Raw genomic sequence first — 22,452 nt, 5'->3', positions numbered from 1 at the left:
TTGCAAAATAAAAAAATCCTTTTTCATCAGGATAATGCACCGTGTCACAAGAGCATTTTGACAATGCCTAAAATTAATGAATTAATTGTTGGAGCATCCACCGTATTCACCAGATTTGGCCTACAGCCAGTGCCGTAGCTAGGGGGAGGCGAAGGGGGCCGTCGCCCCGGGCGCAACGTCTTGGGGGCGGCAAAATTGTATTTAAAAACTCCAATTCGGGCAAAAATTCCTGCAAATTGTGTCAAAAGTGTAAATGATATAGGGCAAAAATGAGTTTTTTCTATGGCTTTTAATAAGATGTCTTGTAAATTTCCGTAAAATCCGTATTCTCGTAAAAATCCGTATTGTGAGAATTTTGGAACTTCAGAATTTGCGTGGCTTCTAGTTCCTAAATTTTATATACTTATTATCGAAGATATTTTGTAAAAATTCACTTTTGTTCGAACCACCTCACGAAACTTGTAGGTAGGTAGATAAAGGAGGGCGGCAGAACATCCTTGGCCCCGGGCACCCAAAGTTGTAGCTACGCCACTGCCTACAGCAACTTCCATTTGTTTCCAGAACTCAAAAAAATTTATGCGTGGCAAGCGTATTTTGCAGACCTTCCGGATTCTCAATTCAGGGATGGGATCCACAGAATTAAAGGGTCGTTGGAGCAAGTGTAATAAAGTTCAGGGATATTATACTAAATAATAAAGTGTATTTTGAATCACAAAATTGTGTTTTTCTTATCAAACTACAAAACTTATTGAACAATTTCGTGTTAACGCGTCCTCTGCTTACTGAACATTTGCCAATTTGCGAGTTGTGATTTTTTTTATTTAGTGTACGATAAATATTTATAAGCAGTAATGTTCTGAATTTCGATTCGATAAAACTTTTCTCACTAATATATCTTCGAATTCAATGTGAAAAATGAACTGAGCATTAAATGTACTTTCAAAATCGAAAAAAATTCTCGTTATAAAAACTAAGTTATTCGCATTTGGAACCCGCTATATCGAATCATAATTCAACACGTGCCTGCATATCATAATTTCAATGTTTGCAGAATAATCTAGAGCAGCAGAAGCGTGAAGTTGTATTTGCAGCTATATAGAAGCATATGGGACACTTTGACAGCGGATATCAGCATATTTATTAAGAGGTAACAGTAAAGACTAAACAAAATATATTTCATATGTAAGAGTATATATTTAAAAAGTAAAGTACCACCACCACATTTTATGCTAAAACGTCAAATTAGATATCTTCAATAAAACAGCCAGTCCACCACCTTTTCGAAAACTTTTGGTTACTAAGGTGAAAAAGTGGCACTTACCGCAGTCCCTTTCGTCTGAATAATCTACACAATCATAGATATTATCGCACAACTCACGCATCGGTATGCACTGACCATTGCCGCATTGGAATTCGTTGTATCGGCATGCGGACTCACCACCTTGAGGTGGTTGGCAGAGCAGAGCAGAGCAGAGCAGAGCAGAGCAGAGCAGAGCAGAGCAGAGCAGAGCAGAGCAGAGCAGAGTCGCGGTGAGTCAACGAAAAACGCAGGAATGTATTTTTTAAAATGATTGCAGGTGGATACAATTGTTGGTGGGGGTAGTTTGGGTTGGCAAAAAAAAACAACAAAGTTAGATAATTAGTATATGAACTCAAATTAATGAAATTAGAATTTTGGAAAATTGATGAACCACGAAGTGAAGTGAAGTGAGTATGAGTTTGAGCGACAAATGAATAGTATAAGAAAAACCAAGAAACCAAGAGGAATGTATTCATGGGTGAACGATATGGCTTGAGCTGAAGAATACAAAATCGATTAGATTCAAGTGCAGTACACAATCACTCGTTGAAAGGTGATATGAAGTACTAGTGAGTAACGAGTGAGTCGTTTCAAGAATTTGACTTTCAGGAGAGCCTTAAGAAAATAAAAGAACCAATGAGCGAAGTGGAAGACTTTTGAGCTCCAGTATTGAACAAACAACTGCTCCTGCTCCTGAGTAAGTTTTTTGAAAGCCACTTCTAAGCGAAAATGAAGTACTAGCGAGTAACGAGTGAGTCGTTTTAAGAGTTTGACTCTTAAAGAGGGTTAAGAAAATAAAAAAGAAGAAAGACTTACGAGCGCCAGTATTAAACAAATAATTGATCCTGAGTAAATTTTTTGAAACCACTCCTGAGCGAAAGTAGTCGATTTGGCACCTGTAACGTCCTCTACTTCAAAATTACACATCTTCATAGTGTAGTTTATCGTAAACTTTTACGGTATGAAAGCAAAAGCGTGCCACAGTCAAGATCTCTTTATATTCCAATCGGCTGTCAAATGCTTTTTATAAACATTGCAACAACGCTTAAACAGGTGTACAATTATGAATAAATTGTTTTATTTGTAAAACAAACCACAAGCGGAAACTGACGCGACTTCTCAGGCATACAAAATTAAGCGCGAAATCCCGACAAGCTTTTGAAGTGACAGCTGAACGTCAAAGGTGTGTCTCGATATGAGTGAGTGTGTGTAGAAATAAAATGGCTTACAATTTGCAGCCGCTCTTTGTTCAACAGCTTATTAGTTAAAGCTGTTTAAATAAATAAAATCTTAAAGTAAACGCAAATCTGAACAAACATGAGAGAAAAGTGAAACGTAAAAATGACGGCGAAGTGGAATGTGGGAGAAAAATTAAAATGTCATTCAAACTGCCAGACGAAAGCGCAAAATAAAGATGTGAACGGTTGTAACCAAATGTGTAGGCAGCAGAGCGAGCCAGCAACTGGCTGGAAGGAGTAAAAGTGTAAGTTGGGCGCAGAAAAACACGGCATGAATTTGCAGGAGCGGCGCGGGAACCCTTTCTTGCCTTTTTGCTGGCTGGGCTTGCTTGTGTATGTTGAGGGATTTTTGCAATGTTAATTTTCAAATCAACGCCACAAGCAGCAGCCAGCAACAAAAGTCACGAAATAAACGCTGTCTTGCAAGCTGCATGTGTGTGCCTGTCTGTGAGACTGTAAGCGAACTAAACATGTGTTGGCCGGCGGCGCGAATTTTTAAACGTTTTCAGACAACAAAAAAAGAAAAAACAAAAGAGCAAGAGAAAAAAGAAACAGAAACTAGAACAGAACAGAAACAGAAATGTAATGGAAATGCGTCGCGATGTTTCAAGTTGACAAACAAATTGTTCAACGTGAAAAGTGGCGGCGCCGAAGAGTGGATGCTGCAACACTAAGCCTGCCATAAAAAGCCGTACGATTTTCAGCCATTTAGTAGCTGCTGGACCATGATTTTACAATTGAATTAATTTGCAACCGCGTTAACAGTATATTCATCTTTTAGGCATATGTAAATAAAATGTTTTGCCACCACAAGCCTAGCCCTTGTAAATCCACGAATTCTTTCACAATTACTTTAGCTCACCATTGCAATTCCGCTCGTCCGACACGTCATTGGGGCAGTCAATGTTGCCATTGCAGCGCAGGTTCTGTGGCACACAGGTGCCGTCGTCGCACATCCAGCGCTCGTAGAGACAAGCTGCGCAAACAATTCCAAGAGAAGAGAGCAAAAAAAGAGAAATCATGTACTGAGAGCGAGTGTTGCGCACTCACGACCCACGCTTCTTGCAACAAAACGTAAAACAAATAAGACAGACAACTGAAAAGGCGACAAGTATGCAAGTACATAAAATTTTGTATCGGCAACCTACGGCATCCTTCCTCGTCGGCGCGATCGTTTGGACAGTCGGTTTTTCCATCGCAACGATGCACGATCGATATGCAGGAGAGATCGTGACAGGTGAATTTGCCCTTCGGACAGAAATAACGCAGCTGTGGCACAACTGAGCCGCAGCCAAAATCCAGCGAAAGCGTTTGTGGCGTAAGAGGTGAAATGCAAAATGAGAATGAGAGTAAATGAGAGAAAGAGAGAGAGTAAGACTTATAAAGACAACATTTGATACGAGTGAGTATGGTTGAGCATTGTTCCACAATGGAAATGAGCAGCGGATTTGGGAGAAATGAATTTTTGACGATGCTGAGTGCTCGGTGGGTAATCACTTCGTTAAATATGGGTCACCAAATTTAAGTGAAGTGAGTTTCTTGTCCGCGCCAAGCACAGGCCGTGCACTACTTACTGCCTTCACATCCATCCTCGTCGTCGGCGTCTATGCAATCTGTTACACGATCGCAGATCTTCGAATTGCTAATACAGCGCATGCCGTCCTTGCAAAGGTACTCGTCTTCGCGACAACCGATTACTGCATGCGCGAGTGGCGAGTTACAGAGTTGGTCCAGAGTTATGGTTTCCCCAAATATTTACAGTTAATGTTATGCAGTTAGGACGTTACATATTTACAGCGTGCGAGATTAGCGCAGTTAGTAGCCAAGTCATTGTTATTGTTGTAATTGGGTAATTATTAAATATTATTGCATATTTAATTTTAGTTTCAAACGTCACGCAGTTAGTTGTTGTTATGAGTGTGGTAAATTTACAGGCATTCAAGACAAATTCAGTAAAATAGAAGAAAATAACGGTTACTTGGTTAGTATTAGTAAATTAATTTCATAATAAATATAACTATGACTATATACTATAATATATTAATTACTAGTGGTCATAAATATGCATATTGCACATTAGGTTACTTAAAGCTGCGTAAAGCTTTGGTTAAGTTGTTCTTAGTATACAGCCTTGTTCTGTTGTTGGGGTAGTCACTCGTTTATGAGTCACAAAATTTACTTAAATTACTCGTTTTAGCTTAATGGTTTTTCTAAAGCCCAAAGAGCTTTTTTCAAAGCTCAACATTTCTACAGAGCTTTTGCCTTTTATAGGCACACAGTTACATTTTGTAAGCGAGGAAGTTTTTTTTGAATTTTTTAAGCATGTACTTACGGCAGCTAGCGTCCTCATCATCACCATCGGGGCAGTCAGGCACGCGATTACAGCGCCGGGCACTGTCAATGCAATTGCCAGCTCGACATCTGTACTCGTCCGGTTGGCACACTGTGGCTGATAGAAAAGAAAAATGTTAGAATGCTGTTAGCAATAAGTTTATTGGACTTAAATCTACCCAGAATTTAAATCTTGAATGATATATTGGGTAGTCGAAAAGGTCTTTTCGCATTTCTAATCAAACTTCAACTGCAATGGCATGCATTGACAAAATACGAAAAGACTTTTTCGACTACCCAATATGTTATCGTGGTAATATCTGTAATAATAATTACATTTTACAGCAAATGCAATGATTTAAGACTATGCTTTATTGGTTTGGTGGCATAACCCCATATTTTTGCCACTTAATCCTCAGGCAGTTCCTGGAGTTATTATTTAGGCCTTCAACTCAAAAATTACGACTATTTTAACAGTTTCGTATACTATAAATAGCTGCCGGGAATTTTTAACCGGTTTGTTGTGTTGTTTCGCATTTCCCTGGTCTCAGCTTCCAGCTTTTATTCAAAATTAACTTTTGCACTTTGCTTTGAAATTGAATCGCTGCTACTTACAACCTTTTCGTATCCGTAACTAATTGTGACTCCCACACACACACATACATACACATATGCTGCTGATGTTTTCACTACACAACAACAAAGGGAAAAGTGTAATAGAATACGTAAGGAAAGAAAGCCCATGCTTGCCCGAACGAAAAAGCCAATATGCGAAACATAGTTTTAGGGGCATATCATGACTTGTTTAAGCGTGAGATGCGAGCACGCTGCGAGTTTTATTTAATTTTGATTTAAGCAACAAAATACGAATACGAGCTCGAAATATCCTTGTTTATGCTCCGTCTTTGGAGTTAAGCTGAGTACATAACCCAAATATTTTTAGACGCACAAAAGCAGCTAATGATTTCAAGCGCCAAAAAGTCTGCTTTTTCCGCTAGCGCACGCTGCTAAGCAGGTGTTGACACAAAATATGCACAGAAGAGCGTGTGTTTGAGTGGGGTATAAGGAAGCATACGCATCCGCTCGAGTATTTGTGTGAGCGCCACAAGTGGGTATTAAGTTGCAGACAGGCTTCGGCTTCAGAGCATGTGTAGCCGTTTAATTGTGCGCTAGAAGTTTTTGCAAGCAAAAGAAGACAATGCTAAGTGGCAAGCTTTCAGTTGCTTGTTGACCCGCACAGGTGTAGTTTGTGCGTTTATTAAAATTTACCAAACAAACCCTGCTGCTCATATGCACCTTAAGCTGGAATTTCTGCAAGCCTTCGTCTTCGAAATGTTTTCATTTTGCAAAATGTTGCAAGAATTGCGAAGAAAACTGGCAGTCCGCTGCTCGCCTTGGCTTGAGTTTTCTTGCTTGCGCTTTGCTCATCCGCCAGGTCTGATTCGCATTTCAATGGGATTAGCAGCACTTTATATTGGCAGGTGGAAAATACAAAGCGCACGGCACACACAAAGCGTTCGGATTCGCTGGCAAGATTAAGAAAACCTAACGGTAACCTGTTACCTGTTTTCAAAGGTTAAGCATACCTTTGGGTGTTTGCGCTTCGGCTCCAAATGTGAAAACGCCACAGAAAAAATCGTATTTGCCGAATCGAAAGTATAATTGTGTGCAAATTTGTTTAAAGGCTTTAAAAATGTAGCAGCCGCGTCAGTCATAAAATAATTGTATGATATTAGCATACAAGAGACCGGCACCAAAAAGTATGCAATGATTTTGCGGCCCAACTTGCACGTACTGATAACTGTCGAGCATGCACGGTCTTAATTTTATTTACTACACAAGCCTTCCTTTATTTGCTTCTGCTTTGCTCCAGTTTTCTGTGCTGAGCTTTTGCGCCATATTCGGTGTTGTTTTGTGCCATAAATCTGCGAAATGACGACTGCAGTGAGCGCACAAATGACATGTCTTTGCGGTTGCGCCCGCAAATATGCTGCTTTAACGGGAAAAAGTCGCGTATCAAAGAAAGTTTTCCTTTGCTGCTTTCGAAAACTTTAAATGCAAATGTAATGCGGTTTCGCAAAGTGAAAGAAGAAAAAGTAAGAGGTAAATGGAATACAAAGTATTGACAAGAAACTTTGATCGAGACACGGCGCGCTTCAATGTAGTTCAAGAGTTTCTGGTTTGTGAAGCTAATGGTAGGCGTGAAGCCTCAGGCGGACAGGAGTGAACGAAGAATAAGAAAAACCGTCAACTTCGGTTGCACCGAAGATATAATATCCTTCACAAATACAAAACATTCCTTATATGCACTTTGAACGGCTAATTTGTATGGCAGATAGATGCTATGGTCATCCGATCTGAGCAATTTCGAGATTGCCCCATTGCCTTAGTTAATATCTATGCCGAATTTCTAGGAGACATTTTGTCAAATGAAAAAGTGGATCAAATACGACAATAATGTGCGAAAAAGATCATGGTCCAAGCGTGGTGCAGCTCAACAAAAGGTCGCAAAGCCAGGATTGACGCCTCGAAAGATTATGCTGATTGTTTGGAGAAGCCTGTGAAAATTACTTGTCGCAATTTTTCGCCGAGAAACCGGGAAAGTTTTGGAATAATGTCTCTAGCGGAAAAATGGCAAAAAGTGGTCGACCAAAATGGTACATATTTGGTGCATTGAATAATGAAGTTTCATTATAAATATGAAAAAAATATGTTTAAATTTGATTAGAAATACGAAAAGACTTTTTCGACTTCCCAATATATCCTGTTCAGGGTATAATAAATATGGGAAAAAGTAGCAAAAATAAATTAAACAAATATATACGTGATTTCCATGTTTTATGCGCCACATGTCGATGCTACGGATGACTTTGGTTGTCACCAGTTATGCATTAAGTCAAAGTGTTCTGATACCGTTTCCACGACAGTCGCAGCTATCTAACCGGTACATAGACTTTGAACCGTTGATTTATTTTCGGGCTTATTTTTTGTCGTTTCAGCAACAAGTACTAGTCAGCTTTCTGGGACTCTAAACCAACCAACCAAATATTTAAAAAAAAAGCCCTCACTTTTTCTGCGTGACCATATAAATTGAGGCTATGATCCTGTGATTAATTTGTTTAGACATCTCTGGTTGGTTCTATCGATCTAACAACCGTGAAAATGGCAAGAAATAAATACTTTTGATTGAACTGTGGCAGAACTGAGCACACGGTTTCTCGTCATACTAAGCACTCAAAGCTAAAGTAGAGCTGTAAACCGCACACCCCTCCACTCCATAGTCATATTTCCATACACAATCATTTCTACGCAGGTGGCATGCAACAGTTGTTTACTGCCCTTACAATGTGTTAGTTTTGTTGGTCTCAACAATTTAGAGCGAAATTGAGGGTGAAAAGTCGGATTATCCAATGTCAGCGGAAAATTGAGCGCATTAGAGCCGAAATCTCAACGAATGTTTGCCAAATGTGAAAGGGAACGGCGAAAGGATGACGGCAAGTGGCACGAAGGTAAACAGAGGGCTGCTGCCGATTGGCAACGATGGATGCGTGCGGCTGTCAACAGGGGTTAACCATAGCAACGCGGCATAGGCGCGCAGAGATGCAAGCACAGCTCACGAAGCAGCTGGCACAGACACATAAGCAGCGCAGAGATGCTGTAAACGTGCATACACATACATGCAGGAAGTGATGTGGGCGTTTGGGCAGGTGAGAGTTTGCGAATTTTTTCGGCAACTGAGGGCATAACGGCACCGAGTGCAGACGAGTGTCCATTTGGCAGCCAAACACACACGCACGCACCGACGCTAGGCAGCTGGCAAGGAAATTCACGAACAATGCAACAAAAGGGAGCACGAGTGGCCTTCGTTGTGTGCGAAACTATTTGCACGTTAGTGTGTCTGTGTGTGTGTGTTCTACACTTGAAATTGCAATTGTTGACCATTGCTGGCAGCTGCGCTGGGAGTTCCACATGCTGCCACATGTTGCGCACACCTTTTGGCACAAGCGTGGAAATGCAACATCAAAGGCAACTTCAATTGCGCTTTCCCAGCGCTATGCGGCGCGCAGAAGTGAGGCAGCAGCTGGCGTTGTAGCTGTGTGTGGCGCAGCAAAAGTGAAAGGTGAAAGTTCAAAACTGAAAGGTGGTTGAAAATTAGCGAGAAGTCGCGCTACATGGCTGGCTGTTGGGGTGGTTGTTTGTCTGCGTCAGTGAAAAAACATCCTCCCACACCGGTATTACCAGCAACAAACACAACTGTTGTTGGACAGTTTGGTTTGACTGACGATGCAGCAGTACGTCCTCTTGCGTGTTGCGCCCTTAGCAGCTGCATTTGTACGAGAATTGTCACAAATGTTGCAGTATTCACTTTGGCGCCACAAGGCAGCCACCCCTTGTGCACATTTCGGCAATCGGACATTTGTTTATTCGGCTGCCACCAGCGACTCGTGTATGCTACTCATGCAACGCAAAACGGATATACAGGGAAATGGAAACTTCAGCATGTCCGACTGGATGCTGCCACACGCATTGTTGCAGCAATTGAGTGCGCCGAAAAAGCGTTTGCTCGTCGGCAGCTTACAGTGTCGGCTGTGGCAGATACAGAAATTCAATTTATTGCATTCGATGGCCGACAATTACACACACACGCACACACTGCATACGTAATGGTAAGAGCGAATACAAACAAAATAAGGGTGTGTATTGCTTGTTGCAAGTAGCTGCTGTTGGCGCTGCGCGCCCATGAACTGGGCCTTCGACTGTGTGCTGGCGCTTCCGGTTTCGCCTACACACCGACACACAAACACATAGAAGTCGTTTTTTGTTGCTGTGAAGCTTACTTGCCACACGCACTTCCGATACGCAGGACACTACAGCTGTTTCTTCGCCAGCCGAAGGCGTTGTGTAAGACGTTCTTTGTGGCAGGCACCTTGAGAGGCTGCCAACGTCGTCAGTTTCTCTTGAAATGAGCACTCGTAACAGGCGCCAAGCAGTGACGAGCAAGCAGCGCGCACCAAACGGGGGCAGGCCAAAGTGGTGCCGCTATGGCAGGCACAACGGCGGCAGCACGCGTTCCTACAACACTGCCACGCGAATTATTTGTTTCAATTTATTGCCATAATAAGCTGACAGCCAAACATACGTGCCAGCGTACGCGCGTTTGTGTGGGCTGTGCGAAAATATTTATATCCGTTTGTAGAACGGTATGCTGCTACATGCGTTTGCATGTGTGTATGTGTGCGCGCAACAAATTGTTTGCTATTTAAACTGTTGTAATTGAATTCAGCGCTCGGCACCCAGTTAATTGAAGCGCTTGCATTGTGGCAGGGCGCTGAGATTTATATGGGGCAACACTTTGTGGCAAGCGTATGCGCGCTGCATATTCATTTGGCGCAAAGTGCAATAATTTGTATTCGATTTTTTAATAATTTCTTCGTAAGTTTTACGCTACTCATTAGCTGCTGCTTGTCTACCGCATCTTCGTGCCACAACGCATTGCCCTAAAAACCAAAATCATGTTCTTTGTGGCAATGCAGCGCGAAAAAACTCCGCCAAACAACTAACTATTATCGACAGCGCGATTTTGGCGTGGCATGTGCGCTCTAAAAGTAATAACTTAAAACCAAAAACAAAAGCAACAACAGGCGTTGCAGGCACGGCTGGGTGCCACATGCAAATATGGTTAAATTAAATGATGATACCCAGTTGACAGACAATTGTTGCAACATGAACAGCAACACGCCACTGCCGGCGCATGCAAACACATGCCACAACAGGGTTGCCAAATGCGCACGAAGTTTTTTTCTACTTTTTTTGCCGTTTTATGTCTTTGCGTACAAACATTGTCACGCTGTTTACCGTTGTTATTGCTATGGCATGGATTTTAATTGTGCACCAGTTGTTGGGGCAGTTAAAAGTTGTGACGCTTCATTTACAATTTCGCCATGCTTGCAGTGCACTTTCTGAGCTATTGCCAGCCACAAAGTCATAAATAAGACCAAAAACGCGGCCACAAAAATACAACGGCAATAATACAACAGCAACAACAACAACTTGCGCTGAAGTCTAGCTTGGCTTGCGTGTGGATTTGCTTATTAATGACGTCGTCAACGTTGACGTTTGACTTTGCTGTTATTTGCGCTTTTGTTGTTGTTGTTGTTTACTATTTTCGTGGTTAAACTTTTGTTGTTTTTGTCTGGAGCCATCATTGCTTAGCACAAAAAGTTGCACTTGCTTTGCAGCGGTGAGGAAGCGCAAATCAGCCGAGCGGGGTTACTAAGTGGCACAGCAAAGGATTCGGCATTAAACAGGAACATTTTGGCAGACATGAGCAATTTATTTCAATTACTTTGAGAATTAACTGGCTCATAAACGGCGTATAATACTTGATTTTAGGCGAAAGTTACGCAAATTTATTGAGAAAAGTAGAAAGGAAGCAAATTGTAGTAGCAGTAACTTAGAGGGCGTAAATCGATATCTTATATAAATAAATTATTATTATTTTTGTAAAGTAGATATTTAGTGCGAAAATAGATTTTTTGAGATATTTTTGGTTAAATACTTGGTAGTCGAAAAAGTCTTTTCGTATTTCTAAACAAACTTCAACTTATTTTTTATATTTATAATGAAGTTTAATGAACCAAATATGTAGGATTTTGGTCGACCACTTTCTGCTCTATTTTTCCGCTACAGACATTCATTTCATCAGTGTAAAACTTTTCTGGTTTCTCGGTGAAAAACTGCAACGAGTAATTTTCACAGGCTTCTCTTGAAGCCAACTTTACTCCATTATGGGAGTTCTGCATTGACCGAAACAGGTGGTAGTCCGCTGGAGCAAGGTCAGGGCTATATGGTGGGTGCATCAAAACTTCCAAGCCAAGTTCTCCCAGTTTTTGCCGAGTCATAAAAAATGTGTGTGGTCTAGCGTTGTCCTGATGGAAGACGAAGCTCTTCCTGTTGATCAGTTCGGCCGTTTTTTTCGATTGCTTGCTTCAATCTGATCAGTTTTTGATAGTAAAAGCTCATAGTGGATGATACCTTTCCAATCCCACCAAACACTCAGCATAACCTTTCGAGGCGTCAATCCTGGCTTTTCGACCATTCGTTAGACCACGATCTTTTTGGCACAATTGTCGTAATTGATCCACTTTTCCTCTCCTGTTACCATTCGCTTCAGAAATGATTAAATTTCATTTCGTTTTAGCAAAGAATCGCAGATGTTAATTCGGTTCATAAAATTTTTCACGGACATGTGGCACCCAAGCATCGAGCTTCTTTTTGTAGCCAGCCACGTTTGAGTTGTATGGAAACTATATGCCATAGCATTCCGATTTAACTCGTTTCTACGGAGATTGTACCATTGCCTTAGACAATAACTCGTGCAAAATCTCGTGAAGATATCTCTACAAATGAAAAAGTTTTCTGTGCAAGCACTAGATTCCGATCGTTCAGTTGGTATGGCAGATATATGCTATAGTGATTCCATTTGAACAAAGTTTCGAGCTGATAATTATTTCAGTAAAAAAAATGTCATACAAAACTTGATTTTGTTCGTTTAAGTGACCAGTGAGCAGCTTTCTGTTCTTGCCTTGAAATACCTTCATTTCAACTCGTTCATTGAAGTACGAAGAGTGTACAGGATTTCTATATGCACGTTGAGAAAGTGACGTCACCAATGTCAATTTAACGCAATATGCAACATTTTAAGGCACAAGCTCTTCGCTGTGTGTTTTGGTACAAAAAATATGTTGACACCACTTAGTAAGCGCTTACTTGAAGTGGTTGACATTTCTTGCCCTCCCACCACAGTTCTTTTATTGCTTTACAGGAACCCTGAAGACGGTTTGGCGCCGCAGCATGCAAAATGCGATTGTGATTCAATTATGATTGCGCTAAAAACGGCATTTATGCAGATAATCAATTTACGATAAGCGTCTTAAAAGCAAGTTGAATGAGCGTTTGCTAAGCGCAGGAAAAGAAAGTGTAGAAAAATGCAAATTTTCAACGCGAATTAAATTTGCTAGAAAAGCAGAAATTTGTGAGTGACTTAAAGTGCAGTCGTGTTTCTACGTTGCGCTGCTTGCCGTGCAGCATATTGGCGCATGGCTTTAATTTAATTGGTATGTAATGATAAAACTCGTGTGGTAGCGTTTGCCCAGGTTTGTGTATATTCGTGTTGATAATTACAGTAGAAAGGAAATTAACGGTTAATTACCGACGCGCTTTTGCCGATATTTTCGATAGAAGTCACAGTGTCACCGGCAGCAGCGGCAAGGCGACAGTTAAAGGGTTGCACAACGGGGAGAGCTGCGCAGACAGGGTGGCAAAGCTTTTGGAATGCGATTGGCAATTGAACTTCAGCGGAATTTCAAAGTCAACCGCTGATTGACAGAAGTGTGTTAATCGATATTAGATTGTCTGGTAGGGGATATGCAAAGAGAGTTGATTAATATTGCATAAAACACGCGGTAAGTTTCTAAAAGTATAAAATAAACATTACTTCAATGAATTTAGTGGCAATTTGAAGTTGCACGTGCCAATATAAAATCGTCACCACTTTTTTTTTAACAATTTCTTCTTGATAAAAGTGACCGTTAGCTCAAAAAAGTGACCGTCAACTCTAAAAAGTGGCTGGGCAGCTGGTTACAGACCGCTTAGGTTTTAATTCAAGCTTTAAATCACTTATAAAAGCGTCAAAATATCATTTACTCAACATTCTGCATTGGCGCCATGGCGTATGCGTAACCTTTTGCCCACATTTCTTGCAAAAATTATTTTAGCTTAGTTTTGCACAAATTTAGCTTCACCTCATGCAATAATTTATGGCAGTTAAACAAAGTTACAACAATTCTGTAATTCCGCTATTTGCTCGTCTGCGCTTTCGAAATGTGTTTGCGGAGCAATTTTCCGCGGCAGAGTCAAAGATAAACAAAGAAGCATGCAAGCGGCACATTTTTCTAGAATTTCGCAATTTCCATGCTTACTTATGTACATATATCTATAGAGTTTGAGGTTATGTTGTAGAAGTGAAAGGCGAGCGAAAATTAGCAAATGGAAATGAAAAGGAGGAATTCAATAAAATGTTGGCGCATAAATTTGAAAAATTATATATTTTTTAAGAGAAAAATGAGCTAGCTTGAGAAAATATTCAGGATATTGCGCCTTACTTTCTCAATCTATTTAGCGCTACACAAAATGTTGAAAAAAATAGTAATATTGGGTAGTCGAAAAAATCTTTTCGTATTTCTAATGCCATTGTTGCGCTACACGAACTGATCGATGAACAGCATCGTCTCCGTAAACTTCACAAATTTCATTGGTGGCTTGCGTGGCATTCTTCCCTTTTTTATACAAAAATTTCAAAATATAGCGAATTTCTTCATTATTTTCATTCATTTTTGAGCAGCTGTAACTTTTTTTCAACTTCCCCGAATTTAATTTTTTTCCTTGGTTAAATGAAGCTCAAAATCTCTCCTTCCCAACACTATATGGTATGACACCATGTGATTGGTACTACTGCAGATATACGACTGCAACGACGTCTATTGACAAAATACGAAAAGACTTTTTCGACTACACAACATATTTGCCTTATCTACACGCATACCTCCGAAACTCCACCATTTTAGCGGCATAAATTTCAAAACCGTTCCGTTTCCCATACCTTTCTAATCAAAAGCTTTAAATTTGCCACAGCTCTACGCAATCGGCGTTTAAATCGGTTGTCAGTTCATTTCTTCGCACCCACACTTTTGCATTTTCTATTTTTATGAGCGCAACTGAAAAAAATGACTGCTTAGCTCAACAGCAAATGTAAATATTTTTGACATGAATTCGTAAAGTGTTGAATTAACAATGGAAAATCGAAAGGAACTAGGAGCAGGCAATCACTGATGAGGCGCTTCGCTGGCATTGCATACTTGAAGGCGCCGCCGCGTGAGTGATAGCAGCGCAGATTGATACATCGCTGCTGACGTGTTTGCAAGACCTGCAACAGCAATGCCTGCTCAGCTATTCTCAACAGCGCGCACTTTCGTCGCTTCACCTTTCGCCCGGCCCAAGGTCTGCGCGGCACACACCACAACTAATGACTCATTAAACGCGCGACGTGAGCACATACGTGCATATGCCTAAGTATTATGTCACCGCGTTGAATTGCATGGGCAGATTGCAAGCGCATTTAAAAATAACCGCACATATAGTGCTCTTGCGCGTGTGTGTGTTTGTGTGTGTGAAGGCTTGTTGCTCATTCATATTCATCAGCTTTTCGTGCTAAACTGTCATTTCGATTGTTTAGCGCTGCCGCAGCACAGGCGGCGGAGGTGGGCAGACGCAAGTGCCTCAGTGTGTGCTGAGCTGGCTGCTGTCTGTCGCCATTTGACTGGCAGGAAATGCACTACTTATTTTGAAGATTGTCAAATCGCTTGACACGTTTTCGACGATTATGATTATTATACGCCGCAGCAACAACAACAACAGCAACAGTGGCAACAAAATAATTTAAATTATTTAAACAGGCAAAAGCGGCGATGCATCATAATTACAAGCTTCATTGTTATTGCCGCAGCGCTATTAGCTCAGCTGCTTGCTATTCTGCTTGGCGTTCGCGCGGACTGCAGCTGCACAGTTGTTGCTTTTCTTTGCATAAGCGTTCATTTAACATATGTGCAATTAATTAGGCGCTCTATGATTGCACCATCATTGCCTCATTGTGTGTTTATTAGCTCACAGATATGCACATGAATTGTGCCGCCGCCAGCGCCAACTCGCGCTTGACGCTTCGCTGCTGCTGGCCTGATAAGTGTGACGTCAATGGCAGTAAACGACACTTCCAGCGCGTACACGTGCAACGCAAGCGGCGAGCAAGTGGAATGCAGTCAACTCCGCTCAGGCATGTGAGCAGCTGCGCTCAATGTGAAAAGATGTTTACATATTTACATATTTACATATAGGTATATGAGTGTGTGCAATTTGAGAAGCTGTGAGCTCCATAAGAAATCATAAATATTTCCGTCACTCTGAACTATTTGGAAATTACAAATGTTTAAATGCGAAATTTGGCTTGACAATTTCCCGTTGCGAGTGTGCGTCTGACCAGCATCCTGCCACATCAGTCATGAGGTTTTGCCGTTTTGACAGTGTTGGTAGACAAAGACACAAACTAAAGATTGATTGATAAGTCGTTACTTAGTGGTCTCTCTTTCAATTTTCGAGGAAGGATTAATTCATCGGTTATCAGCTTACATTAGATTTGAGCTGACAAGTGGAGTTCGTAGCTATTGATTCTATGAACTATATCCACTCTGTATTTAATCGAGAGTCTATGAAACCCAATAAAATAGTACTGAAAATTTGTCTTTTATATAGATCAGTGCTGACTTTCTTCATGATCTAGGAAGGAAGAGCTTTTCTTTGCAGTTACCAAGGATCCCTTATAAGTATAGAAAAGTTATGTTTGAAGAAAGAGTAATTTAAATTTAAGCCTCCAACTTGTTAGAATTGGTGCTGTTTGGACTCCGAGTGCGCTATTCACTGGTAGCCTATGAAGGTGCTAATAGCTCTTCTGTGAATGACGTTCATGGCCGGTCGGAAATTGGACGCATGTGCAATGTGGTCGATATATTGTTTAAGTTCGTTGACGTCTTGGTGAAATGTTCTCTTGAACTTTCTGGGAGGTGGTTCCGCTTTAAGCAGTTGACTGCAGGGATGGTCTCCTGAGCAGAAACTTCTTGGAGAGAATCGGGTATTACAAGGAACATGCAGGCTTCACTATCAGGGGACATTCTATTATAGTCCGGAGTGCGGTATTCAGGCAGGTCTGTTTCTTCTCCAATTTTGTTCCACTGCATCCAGATGATCATATTGAGACTACGTTTTTGATAACCGGCTGGCCGATTGCTTTGTATGTTGCCAACAAGGTCCTCTTGTCGTTTTTGACATCATAGGCAGAAATGTTGAGGTCTAGTCTGTACTCCCTCGCCTAGTCCCAAAATAGGGCGATCACGGATTTGGCAGGAGAGAGTTTTGGGCTGTTTACAGTGAAGAAGTAAGAATGTTCTAGAAGATAGGCAATCACTTTGAGCACATGTCATTAAATCCATTGCCCGACGTCTATATCGTGCAATCATCTGCCTATAAGGTGGTTGTGGGAGTATTGAAATGTAGTGATGAAACAATAACGGTAGGACACCACTCTTAAGAAGCCATGTTTAATTTTCCTTGGTCTAGATTATTCTCCTCGAAATAATACCGATGATTATCGACCACTGAAATAGTGCATAGTCAACCAAGGAGCATTGTGTGGTTGACTGTGTCGAAAGATTTTGACAAGTCCAAGGCTACGAGGACTGTCCGCTCACAGGGCGGTGGCTGGTGCGGCCACAAGCTGTCTTGACGTTTACGCCGCAAAGTGCTGTGGTGGTGCTGTGCACTTTATGGAAGCTGTACTGGTATTTGGCTAGGCTGAGATAGTGTGTAAAAGTCAGGAGTAGCAATGCCTAAAGTGCTTTCCCTTCTGAAGAAAGCATTGTGTGAAGGATGATCACTGACTCTCCATATTTCTTTCTCTCCTTTTTCTTTTCCATTTTTCATTAACTTTAAATACTTTTCTTCCCAAATTTTCTCAAAAAGTTAAAAAAAAGTATTTGGTTTAAATGTCTCAACAAATCTCCCTTAGCCACCACTATCAAGGGCAACGTTAAAACTGTTGATTTACTGAGCCTGTGGAAGCAATGTGACAAGCGCTAATTTCTTATTAACAACAAACGGCATGCCACATGCCGCATGCCGCATACCACATACTCGTATAACCAAATCAATGTGTATGGAATGTTTATTTATTTGCATAAATTCGCCAACCAAAAGTGGATACGGAAGAAGCAGCACAGTAAAAGAATATTAAAGGGCGAAAATGCTTGCCGCGTGTGTGTCGCTAAGCGCGTTTAAGCTTTAAGGGCACGCTGTGCGCTTGCTTGTGTGTGAGGTGTTTATTGTCATAGTTACAAAATTCGATTGCGGGACGCTCGTAAATGAATTTGTGACTGTCAATGCGCAGGTGGAGGGTTGCAAGGGTAGCGACTAAAAATTATAGGCATTTGTGTTGCACGAAATTATAATAATAATAAAAGTAATAATAAAGAAACTAAAAGAAGTGGAGGAAAGCCAACGAAAGGGTGTGTGAGTAAGGCAAGACGTTGCATGCACACATGTGGCATGTTGCCAGCAAGTAGTAACAAGTGCAGTAAATCACACATACATACATATATGTTTGTATGTGTGTGTGTCTGCGTTGTCTGACAATTGACAACTGACTGTTGACGGCGCAAAACGTGTGGGCGTTTAAGAAGAGGTTTGAGTTAAATTTTTTTATTAATTTGACAAAAAAAAACGTTGTGCACCTGTATGTGCGTATGTGTGAACGCCATCTTTTCGCTCTTCCCGTCTAATACAAAAAGTTAGCTTTGATTTTTTTTTGCGATTTCGATTTAGCGACTTTTGGCAAACTGTTGCACGCTCATAAAAATAAATATTATGAAAAGTGAGATTATTTCGAGTTGACATGTGAGACGCAAATCAATAACGAGTGGTTACTAAATACATTTTAATGCTTCGTAAATCTGGCATAAATGTATATATTAGGGTGGATCGATTAAAACGAATATATCTTAGACGACTTTAAGAAAGAGCTCCAAATATTGGGTAGTTGAAAAAGTTTTTTCGTATTTCTAATCAAACTTCAACTTCGTAGAACCGAAGCGAGCGAACCATTTTTGTGCTACTCGAACTGATACAGCATCGCCTTCATAAATTTCACAAATTTCGTAGGTGGCTTGCGTGGCATTCTTACCTTTTTTATACAAAAGTTTCAAAATATGGCGATTTTCTTTTGTATTTTTACTTCTTTTTTAACAGCTGTAACTATTTTTCCACTTCCAATTTTTTTTTGGTTAAATGAAGCCTTTCCAACACTATATGTTATGATACCATGTCATTGGTAGCACTGGATATACCATATACAACTGCGACGACATCTATTGACAAAATACGAAAAGACTTTTTCGACTACCAAATATTTGATTTTTTTCCCCACCCTAGTAAATATGTGCGCTTCAACAATGGATTTTTAATGCATTTGAGTTTCACGGGCGTCAACATAGCGGTTGTTGCATACAGTAAGATTTTGATTTCTAACGGTTTTGTATATACATATGTATATGTATTTGAGTTTGTATACATATGTCAGCTAGAGTTCGGCAGCACTTTGAAACTTTCGAAGTGTGGACAAAACTTGCAACAGGCGCCTATGCACACACTTGCAACACGGCACTAAATTTCATTAGCTGTGCAAACGTAACAAGCGGCAACACACACATAAACCTGAATGCAAATCACCCAGTGGTCAAGCCATGCAAGAATGCATTTCTTCAGGGTTGTATGTGTGTCACCTGACATGGGTTCTACGCTCTTAACTTTATATAATATATATATGCATATATTCGAGACCCACGATCTGCCTTAAGTTTGGCCCTTCGTGCACTTTGCAGCCAACTCCGCCACACACAGTCTAAGGGTAGTGCGGCAGACTGCCAAAACATGCCACATGTGGAGCTGTGCGCGCAGGTGGATGTGTCTGCATGCTGACTAATTTGATTTGGCGGCGATGAAAGTTGCTGACTTTTGTTTACACAAATATCTACAAAGTGGTTTAGAGAAATCAGAATGCAGCGGAGAAGGAAAACAGTTGTTGTCAAAAGAGAAAGGCAGACGGGTCTAACTGAGTACACAGAAATGTGCGTATAATCCAAACTAGAGGACAACTGAAAGCATGAAAAGCGAATAAAGGGAAGTTTTACTGCCAAAAAGGAGGGATCGGAGTCGGAGTCGAGGAAGACGACGACTTGGGTTTCGGTCTTTTCGACTAAACAACTCAACACTAAAGTTGATAATACAGACCATACAGGAAAATATTAACATATTACTTGTATTATAAGACGGCCATTAAATTAGAGGTCGAACAGTATATACATTTTTTTTGTCAATATTCATTTCTGGGAACTCGCTCGTGAACTCACAAAAGGCAGAAAGGGGCTGCCAGCTGTATTTTCAAAGACAAAAAGAGCAAGGTGAGCTTGAAAACGACGCTGTTAAGGACTACGGGCTATGCGCTTGTCTTTAAACTCACGTTTAAACTGTGACGGCAATTCAGATCAATCACCTTTGAGTCCAACAAATCACACAGTGTTAATACTACCTGCTGAGCTCTTACTCAACTCCTTGCCGGTATCATCGCTTAAACATTTGTCGAAACCTTGACAAACCGCAAATCATTGCTTCGCGCGCAAACGGCGGCCGGGCGTGTGCCTGCCGGTGGCTGGCACCAAACAGAGAGACTAAAATAGTTTCGGCAACTATTTTCGTACAAATGAAAGAATGTTTGTGTGGCGCTGCATGCTACGACAACATTGCAACGAAAGAAGTTTGTCTTCGACAAATAGTAGGCCAAACTGTCAGTCGAATTTTAACTGAGCGCGCGCTCACTCACCAACTTCATTTCTGCTCACCCGGTGCTCGCTTGCCACCTTACGCTTGGCATATTTGTCTGCCGTTTACGATAAACAATTACAAAAGTCACAAAGTTTTGCCGCTTCCCGCCCAGTGCATCCCGCGCGGCGGCGTCAACGACGCCATTCGCAAGATATTCATAACTGTAAACGCGTGTAAGAATAAGCATATGCAAGCATTAAGGTGTGCGATTGCGGCCAGGAATTTTGCAGCCAAGAATTTCTAGCATTCCTTTGCTCGTCGCGGTGTCAAGCCAAGCAGCTCTGCCTCTCACTCATACGCCGCGCGCGCTAAGTGCTTTGCCAGTCGCATTTGCATGTCTGCGAAATTTATTTTTGGCGGATTTAAGTAAAGCTCTGAAGGGTGAGAGGCAGTGTAGTGCGCGCAGTTTGTTGCTGTTTGTGTCAATATGCAAGCATTTAATGAATACAAATTAATTTTTTGTTTCTACGTACGTTAAGCGCGTTACAGCTGTAGTTAAATATGTTTATTAAAATTTCATATGCAGCCATTAAATTCATTGGAATGTGAGCCTGTGAGCCATCATATGCGTGATGGCTGTGACATTGTGACGGCAGCGCTGATATACAAATGAGATATGATATATTAAAGGCTTGCCGTTAGCGGCAGGAGGCGAGATAAAATTAAATGTCAATTGTGACCGATAAAAGAGTCATTAATCAACGACAAGTCACGGAAAAAATTCAACATTAAAAGTTTTGATAAAAATTTGCAAAAATATATATTTTATATAAAAAATTGTCAAAACGGGATTTAAAAAATTAAATACAAAATTATGAAAGAGTTAACTTTGATTGCAGTGAAGGTACATATAATACCTTTCAAAAATAAAAAAGATTTCTTACAAGAACTTTGATCGGCCAATTCGTATGGCAGCTATATGTTATAGTGATTAGGAAATAATTTCTGCCAAATTTCTTGAAGATATCTCGTCAAATGAAAAAGTTTTCCATACAGGGATTTGATTCCGATTGAACAGTTTGTATGGCAGCTATATGCTATGGTGGTCCGAAATCGATTTTTCCGACAAATGTGCAGCTTCTTGGTGAGAAGAGGACGGGTGCAAAATTTTTGTTCGATATCTCAAAAACTGAGGGACTAATTCGCACCTATACAGGCTTACGGACAGACAGACATGGCTAAATCGACTTAGATCGTCACGCAGATCATTTATATATTGGGTAGTCGAAAAAGTCTTTTCGTACTTCTAATCAATTTTGAACATATTTTTTTTTACTTTTATAATAATAAATAAATAAAGCACATCTATTGACAAAATACGAAAATACTTTTTCGATTACCCAATATATAGCTCTATGTTTTCTTTTGGAAGTTACAAACATCATGGCAAACTTAATACAACCTGTTCAAGGTATAATGAACCACAAAAATATACCAAAAATTTTTAAATTAAAAAAATGATTCAAAATCAGAAATAAGATAAAAAATACTATTTAATATAAAAAATTTCATCTGACCTGATAAGACCGCCCCAAAATCATCAACATCGAAGTCTCTCAAATCTTTAGAGCCTAACGGTTTAGCACGCGCGCTACCGTTTGACAGCTGGCAGCACCACAAAAGCACCAGAGCTCGCCACACCACTCTTAATTACTAAATCAAAGACATTTAACCGCATAAATGCAGCCACAACGGCGACACAGAAAAAGATTTTAGGAATGTCTGCCTATTAATTGCTCCACATACATACATACACGGCAACTCGTAGTGAGTGTGTGTGTGGCTTTGGAATTTGTGCGTTTGCTACTGTTGGCGATCATTGGCTTTTGGCGGCTTTGAAATGCAACCAAAGACGCAAGCCAAAAAAATATGACTTCAAGCCAACAAAAAAATGCAAACTGACAGTTACATTGCACATGTCAACCGCACAGATGCTTGCAGTGGTTTTGTGTGCGTTAATATCTGAGTTGGGCATCTTACGGCAATTTGCCACAAGCGCGTTACACGCATAAAAAACGTGCATATATGTATGGCTGTGTGTTC

The 22,452-nt window shown here is 40.7% G+C and overlaps 1 protein-coding gene across 7 annotated transcripts in view; it reads right to left on the bottom strand.

Moving 5' to 3' along the window:
• LOC120776117 (basement membrane-specific heparan sulfate proteoglycan core protein) overlaps positions 1–22,452 on the bottom strand; it is a 158,692-nt gene that overhangs the window by 41,064 nt on the left and 95,176 nt on the right. For 5 of the 7 annotated variants that reach the window (XM_040106621.1, XM_040106622.1, XM_040106623.1 and 2 more), the window contains exons 9-11: positions 4,871–4,987; positions 4,113–4,235; positions 1,322–1,441 (exon numbers count right to left, since the gene is read on the bottom strand). In XM_040106621.1, the coding sequence (XP_039962555.1) occupies positions 1,322–1,441; positions 4,113–4,235; positions 4,871–4,987 (360 nt within the window). The remainder of the gene's footprint in view (positions 1–1,321; positions 1,442–4,112; positions 4,236–4,870; positions 4,988–22,452) is intronic. The other 2 variants (XM_040106626.1, XM_040106628.1) reach the window with 1 other exon arrangement.

Source organism: Bactrocera tryoni, chromosome 4, assembly GCF_016617805.1.
Source record: "Bactrocera tryoni isolate S06 chromosome 4, CSIRO_BtryS06_freeze2, whole genome shotgun sequence".
Classification (NCBI taxonomy): domain Eukaryota; kingdom Metazoa; phylum Arthropoda; class Insecta; order Diptera; family Tephritidae; genus Bactrocera; species Bactrocera tryoni.
This window is presented reverse-complemented; position numbering and strand designations above follow the sequence as displayed.